The 14664-nt window shown below is 34.9% G+C and overlaps 1 protein-coding gene and 1 non-coding gene across 2 annotated transcripts in view; one reads left to right on the top strand and one right to left on the bottom strand.

Moving 5' to 3' along the window:
• The window catches only part of LOC126745045 (O-acyltransferase like protein-like), a 68136-nt gene that overhangs the window by 33753 nt on the left and 19719 nt on the right, over positions 1–14664 (top strand). Inside the window, exon 2 of the mRNA XM_050452727.1 lies at positions 14036–14197. Coding sequence (XP_050308684.1) covers positions 14036–14197 — 162 coding nt within the window. The remainder of the gene's footprint in view (positions 1–14035; positions 14198–14664) is intronic.
• Positions 12823–12894, bottom strand: Trnag-ucc (transfer RNA glycine (anticodon UCC)). Its single transcript has one exon. It is a non-coding gene; the product is annotated as a tRNA-Gly (tRNA).

Below are 14664 nucleotides of genomic sequence, written 5' to 3'. Positions count from 1 at the left end.
GATACTGTATGTGTAAGCCAGCTATTTGTGACATTTACTATTATTGTGAAGCAAACTTAATATCTTATAATGTCAAGGTTTCTTTAGTGTTCCAATGTGAAGGCAACCTAAGATGTTAATGTTGACAAATGTACAGTGCATATCTAGTAGCATTTCCATGACTAATAGAATAAAGATTAGCCTCTTCTGGTTTACACCCGAAAAGGAGCACTTTTTATTTTATTTGCACCTAACCCATTGCAATCATACTAAAATGTTCTTAAAATAAAGTGTATTTAAATTAAATTGAGAAAAACTAAATTTTTAAAAATACTAAAATTTTTTAAAAATACTAGCGGGTACATCTTGAGACATCTCGGGGCACACCTGAAAGGTTATCGAATGTTCCGGAACAATGGTCTATCTAATAATATATAAGAAATCCTTCTCGCTAAAAGGCAATTCAAGTCTGAATATTGGTGCGATTTTTAACCAGAAATAAATAGTAGAAAAATAGATTATAAATAAATGTTTCTAGTAGTCATAAGTCATTGAGAGTGATGTGTAATTGTGTAATAGGTCAGTTGATTGTTTTTGTGTATTGAATGTTTTAATTCACACCGAAACAAATAGTTAAAACTGCAATAGCGAATGTTGGAAAGAACATTATGAATAACCTCAATAAATTTTTGATATTTTAAAGATCGTCCTGAGTTTCCATTTTCTAACGTTACGTCTGATCTTCTCGGATATTTTATTTATATATCGGACTGTGGAAAGTAATGTACATTCTTTCCGGTATTTCTAAGTCGTCCCCATTTCCCTTGAACTTTGCCTTAGCGTGTTTAATAATTTTTTTAAGACGCTATGATCTGTAATTACATATAACTAAAGCGTCCTTGTAGAGTACAGATACTATCTAGTATGAGCTTTATACTGAAAAATTTTGACAGAAACGTAGACATTTATAGCATATATCATGAGTTTTCCTCTTGCACGACACCTAATTCTTAAGTTAGGAAGGTTAGCATCTCTGGCCCCCAACATCAGTTTCGCCATTTTCAGCTTATGAGAATTGTACTCACAAAATAAAATCACCGAGTATAGACTCAACGAAAGTGTTAGTCTTTTTTTGGCTGTGAGTTAATCTGGCTCCAGCGTCGATTTGGATGCGTTGCCTTGGAGTCATTCTTGTATAGAAGCTGACCTAAAGGACCACCAAATAAAATTCTAATGGGTCGAGTCATTGTGAGGCTTATCAGCAAGCTCTTCGGAAGCTACGGTTATAAAGGGTGGGTCATCTATTGGTCCGATTTTGACAGCCTGTCGATAGTGGCGCTGTCAACTTTAGCACCTTCATGTTGTTGATTATAGGTTAGTTCTAACCTTCCGCTGAACAAATATGAATCGGTTTTCTTTAGAACGCTTTAAAATACTAAAAACTTATTTTGAATGTCCGTCTCTCATGAGTGAAATAGTGCTAAAATTGCGTACTAAATTTGGAAGAAATGAAGCGCCCACCGCGCGTGCATGCTATTGGAAAATTGGTGCGTAAAGTTCGTGAACTGGGATACTGGTCGATGCCAGACGTGTGCCGCATACACGATTACACGTCCGGTGCGTACAGCTGAAGCAATCGCAGTAACCGAAAGTGTTCGTCAAAACCCCAGAACATCGAGCCGGCGCAGAAATCAATAGATGGCCATTTCACGAACCACTCTGAGGAGGATTTTGCACAAAGACCTCGGTATATTTGCGGACAAAATCCAACCCATTAAGGAATTGAAACCGAATGACCTTCCACAACGTTTACGCTTCGCAGAGTGGGCTTTAAATGAGTTGAGTTGAACGATGACCCAAATTTCGCACGAAAATACATCTTTTCTGACGAAGCACATTTTCACCTCGGCGGCTACGTTAACAGACAAAATTGCAGAATTTGGGGAACGGACAATCCACACGTCGTCGTACAGAAGCCAATGCATCCAGCCCGAGTCACTGTGTGGTGTGGATTTTGGAGTGGTTGCGTGATTGGTCCTTTCTTTTTCGAAAATGCGGAAGGTCGCGCCGTGACAGTTGATGGTGAACATTATCGCAACATGATAACTGACTTCTTGTGGCAAGAATTGGAAGATATCGATCTCGACGAATTATGGTTTCAACAAGATGGAGTAACTTGTCATACTACCGGGCGTAGCATCAACCTTTTGCGCACAAGATTTAACAACCATGTAATTAGCCGTTTCGGCGATGTCCGTTGGCCTACTCGCATCTGCGATTTGATGCCGCTAGACTTTTTTCTGTGGGGTGCATTAAAGAGTGCAGTTTATGCCAATTTGATTGATCACTTGATACAGAATATTCGTGCCGCAATTGCCCAAATTGACCAGGAAATAGTGGACAAAGTGCTTGAAAATTGGTGTTCCAGGATGACCTACTGCCGAGCCAGCCGTGGCCAACATTTAAATGAAATCATTTTCCATAGTTAATCAGAAGAAACACTGTATATAAATAAAGCGAAATTCGATGAAAAAAATCAACTTTTTTCGATTTAATAATCTAATCACAATGGGACCAATAGATGGCCCACCCTTTATAAATAATAATTAGAGCTTTGCAGCTAAAGTTTTGCTACAGAAAAAGGCTCTCATGGTCTATCTTATAGTGAGCAATATCAAAACCTTTGTCCTTCAAAATGGATTTCAAACACTACAGACACTGCGGTTATCTGAATTTTAAACCACGGGAAAGTGCCTACTCTGGAAACAACGTCAGGAAATGTCTTTCGTTTCAAGAGTCTTTGGTGCTATCTGGGACACAGCCGGCCCAGGACGACATTGTGAATGCCACTTGACGTAATTATTTATAGAGATTTGTTGCTGATAGAGAAATGTAGCTGCTAGGCCGACCGTTAATATCATAAACATCGTTTCTACGTTTTGCCATCCAAGATATGTAGAGACTATACGGGATGTGTTTGAAATACTTAAATCACCAACCATCTAAATATAGATATATTATTAAAAAGACTGATATTATTATATTCCCATTAATGTTCTTCGCGAGAGCATCCAAAGGTAATCAGTCTCCTTCTCCATTGTGAATTTTATTGTAGGCCTAATATTGCTAATGTGGTGCAAGAAGTTTTTTAAATCATTTTCGCCTGATATATCATGCATATATCGAAATCATAACTTGGGTTTATACTGAGCTGTGATTCAGTTCTCCATCATAACTTGAATATTACGGCAAGGTACATGTTCTTAATTTGTGATGCCAACTCTCTTTCTTGAATTTCATTCGTCATTAAAAAGATATCCCACCCAAAATCTTGACTAAACTACTTTTAAAAGGTTGTCTCTGTAATCTATTACCTTGTCGTTTCACGACTAACACATATCATTTCCTAAGTTGATCTCGAACACTCATTGTTACAACAGATCAATAAAAATAGAGAATGACAAAATAATTTGGAATTTATAATTTTAACATTATAAAACAAATTAATAAAAGGGTTTTACAATTTTAAATTTTCACATTAAAACTAAATATCAACTTACGCAGAAAACTATCAACATGTGAGAAACAATCGACCAAGTTACTACTTTTATTATTTTCTGTTTTCATGACTAAGGTGAAATGTTCAACAAATCGTAGCAGTTTATGATACGTAATTTTTTAAATGCTAAATTAGCGTGTGAATACAAATAAAAAGACATTAATTTCAAGTTGCGTCGGCAACTTTTAAACGTAAATAAAATGCAAATAGCTACTAAAGCAATATATCTTGTAATGTTGATAAAACGTATGTGTCATTATTCTATTTCACGTCCTAGAGACACGTGAACACCGTCTTGATTGAAAAATTAACACTGAACTTAATAATTTTACAGTTTTGTTAAATGAAAGACAAATAGAACCTTGACTGACGTGTATTGTTTTAATTTTTTATAGAGTAAAAAACAATGGAACGAGACAATTTAAAGAATAATTGACGTAAGGTTAAGAAAAAACCTTTAGTAGAAACTGCTAGGTCTTACTAAAGGAATGGCGGAAATAGTAGAGAAAATTAAATAATTTATGATCAGATCCTTTGATGTTTTAGGCCGATACGATTAGACTTCTAAGCTGTTGCTTCCCTGAGAATAACGTTCGAGCCCATTTCTACTTAGCAAGTGGTGCCGTCTTTGGTCTTGTCTGTCATCTTTCTCTTCGAAGTACTTATGTAGCTTCGAGAATTAAGTCTTTTGGTCGTTGTATTCTAAGAGGCTTGTTATTTCATCCTTATATTCATGTGTTGTCTTTGGTGTATTACGTCTTATCAACTATTTCCTGATAACCATTTTGTTTCGTTTTTTTCTTTGATTTACTGCTAGTTTTGCTCTTATGGTCCCTGCCCATTAAGAATTTATTTAAAACCTCTAAGTCGTACCAAATATCACTTTAATAAATATAAAATCTATGGTATTCTTGGTTTTCTCATCCGGACTTTGCCAAATTCATTTTCTGTCATTTGAAGTTTCTTTTAGGTATTTAGGACATTTTTTTATTTTATTCAATTTGACGTAACTTTTTATGATTCTTTTACTGCTTTCATACCTTTGAGACATCTGTTAAGCGTCTTAAAATATTTTTCCATGTTTTCAATTTTCTGAAGTAATTTTAAGACGTACGCGGTGTTTCACTTTACAGATGCATAATCTATGACCAACTCGAGTGAGTCGATACTCAGTAAGCTTGATTGACTTTATTTGTATAGATCGTAGTTTGAAGTTGATTCGATCGGCTTCCGTCGATTTAAGGAAAGCCTGACTATAGCCTTATAACTAAAGGCTTGTTTACTCTTATTTAAATTTAACATTTATTTTTCGTAACGACTGCAATTCAGTATTAGAATGGGGATATATTGACGAAACTGTTGATAAGCTTAATTTCGAACTGACTGAGCTCTTTGACCAATTTACTCCAGTGTTTATAATATTATTTTTATCCTCGAGTTTACCTTAATTTGTAAATAGACGTACTTATTACAGTTACTGTGTAACTGATATTATTTAGGCTATTATAAGATTATAAAAAAAGCCTTTAATAAATACGCACACTTACTCAGGCGAATAAGAATTATTACCTTGATCTTAAAATTATCTTTTTTCTGTAAAAATTTATGATTGGAGTGTTCATTGCAAGCAATCTTTTGGTATATTCTAATAGATGTCACTGCTAGAAGTCATTACTTTACCAACATAGATAATCCTGTTATTTCTGTTGATACGGCTATTTATATTATATTATTTCCTTGTAACACTCTCTTAGCTCCTAGTGAAACTTTTCGCTTTAAAGTAATATCTGTATATGATATTTATAAATCATTCTCTCGCATGTAGTCAAAATGAAAACTTATTGACGAAATAGGGTATGACTTGTTGCTATTTAGCATTAACTATATTGCAGCTGTGTTGCAAAACTGCAATGATGAGACGTCTTCCCAAACCAGCAAGTATTACCACATTTAATGAGCTTAGACCAATAAGCATTTTAGCAATCCTTGTGAAAATGCTAGAGCTATTAGTATTGAATATGACCAATGACTTTATTGCACACACTGTCTACAATTAAGGCTAGTGTAAAGGCTTATCATATTTTACCAGCACTTAGCAAGGTTGCCAGTGACATCTCTACAGGAATATGGATCCTTCATCTCCTGACTTGTATTGCTAGACTGTAGCAAAGCTTTTTCATATAATCTCTTTAATTGTAAAATGCTATTGGCTACGCTGCATTATTTTGGGTCCTCTGTTCTTTTCTGTATAAGTGGTTTGCTTCTTTATGGAGTTCCACACGGTTCCATTCTTACTCTATTTCCTTTTATTATTTACACGTTAGATCTGCCATCCCAGGTTTGCTCTAGCTCCATTCATCTGTATACTAATGATGCTCAGCTTCTGTTTGCATTAAGGTCTAAGGATAAAGGCATAGGACTTTATAGTGTTTCAGATTGGTCATCTGGACATGGCTTATTTCTTAATGCAAGGAAGATTGTTCACTTTATGATTATTTTAAAGGCAATTTTAATTTCTGAATTTTTTTTTGCCTTCTTCATATAAATGAAGAAATTCCATCTGTGGAACAAGTTAGAAATTTAATGCTTATTTTTTGATTTTTTATTTTCTCTTGACTTTTGAACCGCATGTCTTGAGGAAATTTCTATCCCGATTAAATATATACCTCATACTTCTCCAACAAATTTGTTGGTTCAATCTCTCAATTTGACTCAGCTTGAATACTGTGATTCTACAACTTCCTAAAAGTCGAGTTTAGGCAAAAAATTCAACTGCTCTAAAATTCTTGCATGTGCTTTGTATACGAAGGACGAAAGTTTGATTACACATATATAACACATAAAAACCTAAAAAAATAAACTTTGCATTTACCTTAATTTTGGCTAGTTTTTAAAGCGCGTCCTTATAAATGGCACTCCGCCCTATTTGATTAAGTGCCTGGTACAGAATCTTAATTTAGGCAGGCAAGCAGATTTTGCATTCCTTCCCACGAGGATGTTAAATTTGAAAATTGCTTTTCTTAACGCCAATTATTTATTGGTTATTGAACATAATCGGTCTCAACTTAAAAACCTTTACTCGGGGATTCTACAACACATGATGCTGTCCTTACTATAGTTTTATTATTGTAAATTTGTATGATTTTTTTTCATTTTAATTTTCGAACTCCCCGTACACATGTATGTTTAAAAGTTTTTTTTTGTTATCTCTTAGATAATATAGAAGAACAACTTGTGAACGTACTTTTATACATACATCATATACATATTGTTGAATAATAAATGGCAACACTATTATTATTCAGAATTAGCATTTAGTCTCTTAACAAAGATCGGTTTATAGCCTATCCTGGATGCATGCATCAAAAGCGCACTAGTTGTCGTCGGTGTCATATATGTCCTACAAAAAAATAAGTATGTGGCAGGTGTTCATCAGAGCTACCTTCTGGATATCGATGAAGGTATTATAGTGCAGGCTTAGTACTTTAAGGTTCTGTTCCAAAATGTTAGCAATTAATCCACTTGATGATACGATGATTGGTATTAACATGATTCTTATCCAGTTAGCACATTTGTTGCATCTCGGTCGCCAGGTCCGTGTATTTCAACTTCTTTTCTTGGTATTTGTCCAGCATGTTGTTATTAGGTACGGCGACATCTATCAAATATGGTGTCTATTAGGTTAGTCAGTGATCATCCACTTACTGTTCTAGGTAAAGTTGTTCATATAGTTGAGGCTCTAGAGTGTTGTATATTATGTTTGGTCATCACTGTGCGAGTAGTTCGTTGCAGTTCCTCAAGCTTGGTATTGGTCCACATTAAAACTCCAAAGCTATATACGTCAGGAGAGGCATACGTAAGTATTTATTGCTGTAATGAGATTTCCTGCGTTTAACTCTGTTCTTAGTAGAGCTTATACTCATTGGAGGTAGGTACTGATCCTTGCTCTTCATTTTCCTTTGTAGGTTTTGGAGTAATTTAGCTTGTTGAAATCCTAAATGTAGGATTTGATATATTTCGTACATTTCGTCCTCGTTTATAACTTGGAGTATATTCCCATTTGGTAGCGCAACATTACTATTAACATGTTCATGGCCTTCCATTTTTTCATGACGAATTCTATCCAGGTGTCGTTTGAGAAGGTGTAAATTGCATCAATAAGGTCTTTAAGCCGCCTATCGCTTGCACTGTAGAGCTTGATAAGATGCCAAATCTCTTTCCATCATGACCAAGCAAAACCAAAGTGGACTCAACGAGTTACCCTGGAAAATTCCTCTATTAATATATATTTTGTCGGTGAGAAACTGTGATCTATTGAATAGTTTTAGGTTTGTTCTCCATTGTTGCTTAATAGTGGGTAGAAAATTAATAGTGGTAGGGTGAATTTTATACATCTCCAACACGTCTAGGAGCCAGAAGTGGGTTATGATTAATATTGTTATTATTATTATTATTAATTCTAATTTCTAGTTATTCCTAGGTTTTCCTGGGGTATACAGAGAAGTACGGTTGCAATACCAAGCACTCTCGGCTATTCTTGACTCAAGAATCTTCTAAACCTTCTTCTTATTATTATTATTATTATACACACACTATCTCAGCTAATTGGCTGGATTAAATTCACCCACCCAGGATGTAAGTATCAAAAGGGTTGGGCTCGGTCAATAATTCTTATTACTCTCATACCTGTAAAAATTATCTCACGGTGCGGTAAGTATTCAGAATGACCGTTTTCTAGAGGTCGATGTAGATGTTCCTGTGCAGTCCCAGTTACAAGAGGCTAGCTTCTAGTGATTTCCGTATAAGGCCTGTATATGATAATTATACTGGGATGATTTCGACCCTGTTTGCATGCCACATTTCTCAAAAGCTAGATCTGCATATTTACTTACCATCTCCTGATACTTACCTAATACGTTGTTGTTATTTAGCATCGCGATGTCTATTAGAAGGACCAAATTGACTCCTTTATTTACCACTACTATATCAGGCCTGTTATTCGTCATCTGTCTGTCGGTGATAATGGGCCTGTCGTAGTAGATTTTAAAGTTGTCGTTTTCATGTACCTTCTGGGGTTGATACTTATAGTATGGAGTGTAAGTATTAATAAGTCCATACTTGTTGGCAAACTTTTGATGCAGACCTGGCTATGCCGATAAATTTAAGCGGTATTTGCCAACAAGCTGCACCCAGATGTTATGTGCTGGATTGTTTCCGATGGTTGTCTGACTCGGTGTTTGGATCCCTAATGATAAATTTCTTATAGTTGTTAGTATTGATGACTTGATCTTGAATTGTCATCATAAACCCTTCTGTCTTAGGAAAGAGTTCGCCTCGAGTAAGCCACCTGATGGATGCCTCCTTGTCGATATGAAGTTGGTTAAGGTCGTGATAATGTCGACCATGTAACTCTTTTTGAGCGCATTCCTCCATATTTGTAGTGTCCGATTTTACTTCAGATGTTAGTTCAGGCGAGGCGAGGTTAAGAGGCGTATAGCTCTTATCTGCCTTCACAACGGTATGATGGAGGCTTCAGATTAACGTCGTCAGAGGAGGATTGGTGTAGCAAAACTCTCGTAAGTTACTTGCTTATCGGGAATGTAGATTGCTAACATCGATTTGACCTCGTCCTCCCTCTCTGCTCGCTAAAGTCATTCGGAGGATTGATGACTTTGGGTGGTGAAAGCTATGTTTGGTCATATGGGTGCGTGTGAGCCTTTGAATTTCTTCCAAATCCGTTTTAGTCCATTTGAGCATGCTAAATGAATAAATCAGTACAGGCATTGCATAGGTGTTAATTGCCTGAATCAGATTACCTGCATTTAATTCGGATTTAAGTAAGAACCTTACCTGTTGTGTATACTGGTCCTTAATCCTGGTTTTAGCTTGTTTATCTTCGAGCAGTCTGGCTTGTTGGAATCCCAAATATTTTTAAGTCTCGCTATTCTCTATAGCCTAAATTATGCCACCGTTTGGGAGCTTAACGTCTCCATCCACAATGACACCCTTCTCGATGTTTAAGGTTTTGCACTTATTAAGACCAAATTCCATATGGATATCACTGGAATTTTTGCGTAATGTCCAGCAGTTACCGCATTTGTTGTTGCTTTGCTGCGTAAAGCTTTATATCATCCATGTAAAGGAGATGCGAGACACAATTGGTGTTTCTGTTAGCTGTGATTTTAAGACCATATTTGGTGCCATTTAACATGGTAGATACTGGGTTCATTGTGAGACAAAACCACAATGGAGAGTCGCCCTGGTAAATTCCCCTACAAATAGATACTTTGTCCGTTGTTAAATATTTACCATTTAAGTTGAGGTGTAGGTTTGTCCGCCAGGTTTTCATCATGGTGGGGGAATTTTGTAGATCTCTAAAACTTTAATAAGCCAAGAATGCGTCACGCTGTCTTCATGTAATCTACGAAGGAAGTACATATATTTCTTTGGTTGTTCCGAGCCTGCTTGAGAATTACGCAATCTACAATAAGTTGTTCTTTACACCCACGGTGCTCTCGCTTACATCCCTTCCGCTCTTCGGCTAAAATGTTGTTAAGTTCGACATGCCTGTAAATGCGGTTACTTAAAAATTATGTTAGTATTTTATATAATGTTGGTAGGCATATAATTGGTCTATATTGAGTAGGATCTTCAATTTGTTCACTTTTAGGCAGCATATTTGTCATACCCAGTGTAAAGAACCTTGGTGAGTCTTCCGAATGGTAAAGAATGTGTCCCAGAAATTTATGTATGCTGGTAAATTTTTTGTAGCAGAAGTTCTGGATATTATCTACTCCTGGTGCTTTCCAATTATTCCTCAAAGAGCATCGGTGGGGTATTTATCTTGTCTATTTCTGACACAATTCATGGAGCATTTTTATATTGTTTTGGGTTTGACCACAATGATGACCAATAGTTCATAAGGTTCTTTCTACTTGGCATGTCTCGACTGTTGTTGTTAGTTTGAGATCCTAATGTCCTGTAGAACACTTTTTGATTTTTGTTAAATAGGGCGTTTTGTTCTTTTCTTTTGGTGCATTTTACGTATCTGGATAACCGCCTAGCTGTAGCCGCCTTTAGTTTTTGCTTAAGCAAATCAATATAGGCACACGCATGCTGTTGATGTTCTGGATGCGTCGTGAGTACCGATTTTTTTAAAGATTTTTCTAACTCGGTTTCTAAGGCGCCTAGATGGTTTTGGGTGATTCGACCTAGTTTATTATTATTATTATTATTATTGTTATTATTATTATTATTATTATTATTATTATTATTATTATTATTATTATTATTATTATTATTATTATTATTATTATTATTATTATTATTATTATTATTATTATTATTATTATTATTATTATTATTATTATTATTATTATTATTATTATTAATATTATTATTATTATTATTAATATTATTATTATTATTATCTGTTTTAGCTCGCTGATAGCGGTGTTATCAATTTCATCGGCCTGAAGGCAAGATGAATAGGTAGATTTAGGAACTTTCGAACAATGTTGCATGTATTTAGTATAACAGATTTCTGTATAGTTACAATCGTCCAAGAGGAAAGACCCAATGCGTTAAGGTTTTTGGACAGTGTTAAAAGGACAATTCCAGTGGATGAAATAACTAGAGGGAGTATAATATACATTATCTTGCCTCCATTGTTGTTTTATCTCGTGATTATTTTATCTCGCGTATTTAGCAAGTTTAGTGTGTGTCGTTTCTAGGACATTATTGGTATTTGCCATTGCTATGTCAATTAGAAAGGTTTTCTTTTGGGCATGGTTTATTAAGATTATATCTGGTCTGTTTGAAGTAAGCGTCCTATTGGTCAAAACAGTTCTGTCCCAGTAGAGGCGAAAGTCGTCATTTTCAAGTACAGTTTCTGGTTTGTACTGGTAATAGGGTCAAGTTTCGCCAATAAGATGATAATGTTTTACCAGTTCTTGATGAATAATTTTTGCCACACAGTTATGTCGGTGCAGATATTCGGCAGCTGATAGGGATGTGCATTCTGATGTTATATGTTGAATTGTCTCCGGTACGCGAAGGCATTTTCTACATCGATCGTCGATTACTTTCTCATCTTTAGTAATGTACTTAAGGTAACTTCTTGTAGCAATCACTTGGTCTTGTATAGCCATCATATAGCCTTCAGTTTCAGAAAATAGATCTCCACGAGTGAACCAGTAGTTCGACGTTTCATAATCGACATGTTCGGCATTAAGTTCGTGAGGATGATTTTCGTATATTGTCTTCTGCTTCTATGTGTTAACTTTCATGGCTGTGTGCTCTGATCTTGTTACAGTAATGTGTTCTGCTATTCCTGCACGGAGATTCAAGGGTGTGTATCTGTTATCCTCTAGCACCACTGCTCTATGAAGAGAAGAGGTTTCCCTCATAGTGAGGAAGTATTTCTGAAGATCTGCTACTTGTTTTTTGAAGAGAAAAGAAATATCGGTTAGTTCTCTGCCACCCTTGGATCTAGGAAGAGAGGTCTTCCTCTCAAACTCCTCTATATCAGTCTTTGTCCACCTAATACCAAAAGTTGTGAATTCGGTCGTTACCAGCTGCTTTCCAGTTAAAGGAATTCTCCACTATCTGCCTGAACAGCTCAGGAGATATTATCGGCTTGTCCATTGGTCTTAGTTCTTCCATTCTGTCAATCTCTTTTTGTATCCAGGGTGCTTTGACATTATGAGTTGTAGGTACGGACCAGATTGACTTCCAAAACTCCCTGACTTGTCGTTTAGATGGTGGTTTACCGCTGTCGTTATTGGTGACATTTCTAAGCCATTTATTCAATTTCTCTTTTTAATAATAATAATAATAATAATAATAATTTATTATTATTATTATTATTATTATAATAATTAATTTTTTATGAGACAAAAAGTAGTTAAAATCCTAAATAAAAAATATTCTTTGATACTGGGAACAAAGATATTTTTATAATGCATTCTGTATTGTAATTAATACTAACCAAAATTAAGCATTCAGGCGGCACCTAAATGTACTATATTAGGCTACTAATAAGCGTCCTCAGCCTTGAAATGACGTGAGACTATTGTAACATTCATCCATCATTCCGTTTAGTGATTTATTCGTCGATTGACGCAAGCCTTTTTACGAAAAACGTCTAGTTAAGGTACCAATATAACAGGATCTCTAAACTTACAATAAATTTTATCTGAAAAAAAATATAGAAAATTTAAAATCTAGTATAATAGAGTATTATATTACTTGTTGCAAATAAAAGTGAAATAAAAAAAAAATTATGCGATGGCCGGGAATCGAACCCGGATCAACTGCTTGGAAGGCAACTATGCTGACCATTACACCACCATCGCACTATGAGAGCGAGAGTGGTACGAGTAAAGCGCCTTATATCGAGTACTACTTAAATTGCACTTTCACTGTAAACTTCACGAATGCACACACTAGTGGACTATTAACAGATAATACCATAATCTATTAGACGTTCTAATTAACAGATTATTGTGTTAATAATAATTTTAAAGTTTTGTTGTAGTATATGACTTATGTACTCACAAAATCTTGGCATATTATTTTAGTAAATCAGTAGAAATTCGTTAAAATTCAAAGTTTGTAGAAAAGCGAATATGGACAATGTTAGAATTATGTAAAATATAAATTTGATAATTTTTTTTCGGCTATTCTAGATTGTCTGCTTGGATTAAACAGCAGCGATGAGTAAAATATAAAATGAATTTTTTCCAATGTAATTAATACAAAAAACCATTTAGTGCAGGATTAGTAAATTACTTAACTTAAGAATTTTAAACATTCATTTGCTCATACAATATGAACAAAGCATAGAGTGCGGCTCTTAATTGTCCTCCCTCCTCCCACTTATCTTTTAAATGCGTTTATATAAAAATTTGAAATTTGGCACGCATCATTAGCAACCTAAATGTTGAAAATGTGCCAATAACTTCAAGACAGTAAAATAATCTGTTTTGATATACACAACATTTTGGAAAGAGGCAACATCAATATTGTGGCATGTATCAATTATTCTTTGATGTAGGTAGATCGAAAATAGATTCTGGCTGGATGACGTAGACTTTTTTTTAAGTAGTCCCATCCAAAAATTCTTCCTTGATTTTGTGGATCCTTCGAAAAAAACAGTTTTTTTTGTATTTATTTCAAACGCAATTATCATGATTTCACACACTGGGACCACAATAGGTTGACCAAAACAGATATACTATAGCATTTACATAAAAACCACGATCTTTAGAAATGTTGTGTGTTAAAATTTGTATTCCAACCATGAACCAACAAACAGGGACAAGAAGAAATATAAATTCAGATAACATCTGCGCATTTTTGAATTTTATGATTTGCTAAAGCTTTAAAATATTTGCAGTATATGCTTAACAATGATAAACAGTAATAGAAGATGGAAGAAATGTACTGCCAATATAAGTAGGAACACAATTATTTATTTTAACTTTTCTTTTCTAGATAAAACCTACCAACAAAGCTCAGAAAAACTATTGAATTTCATCGCGACGACTCTGCCACCATTTGACCTCAGTACAACCCCCGGGGTCAGTCTACCTTGCCAGAGGGATAGCAGAAAATACGTCAATGATTTGAAAAAATTCAAATTATGGGCCTTGAAGAGTAAGTCTCATATTTATTTCATTATAAACCAACAATGCACATCCTAAAGTCACACCTTTATGTGGAATTATCAAATAATTTTGGGAGAATTTCATTTTGCGGATATGTCGTCCGTCTAACCTCAACAAATATTTATTTAGGAAAAACCTAAATGATGTTTTCATGAATGCTAAGAAGTGGCGTGGGTACATGATTTAAAATTTTATGAGGATGGGATTTACCATCACAAGACCTAATCATCATCATCATCTAGTTGATTAGCGTATCCACTGGCTTTGCGGTAAATGATTTGTTATTTAAGACTTGTTGGAAAGCGAAATGTTGGAAAATCTTGTTTTTGTTATGTTTTTTTTGCAAAAGAATATTCGTCGAACTTTTAGTGTGATCGGTGGATATAGTATATATAATTTTAGGTCTCTTTAGGAAAAGAAGTGTCTTATATAGAATTTGACAAAAAATTCGGATAC

This window comes from Anthonomus grandis, chromosome 15, assembly GCF_022605725.1.
Source record: "Anthonomus grandis grandis chromosome 15, icAntGran1.3, whole genome shotgun sequence".
Lineage (NCBI taxonomy): Eukaryota > Metazoa > Arthropoda > Insecta > Coleoptera > Curculionidae > Anthonomus > Anthonomus grandis.
This window is presented reverse-complemented; position numbering and strand designations above follow the sequence as displayed.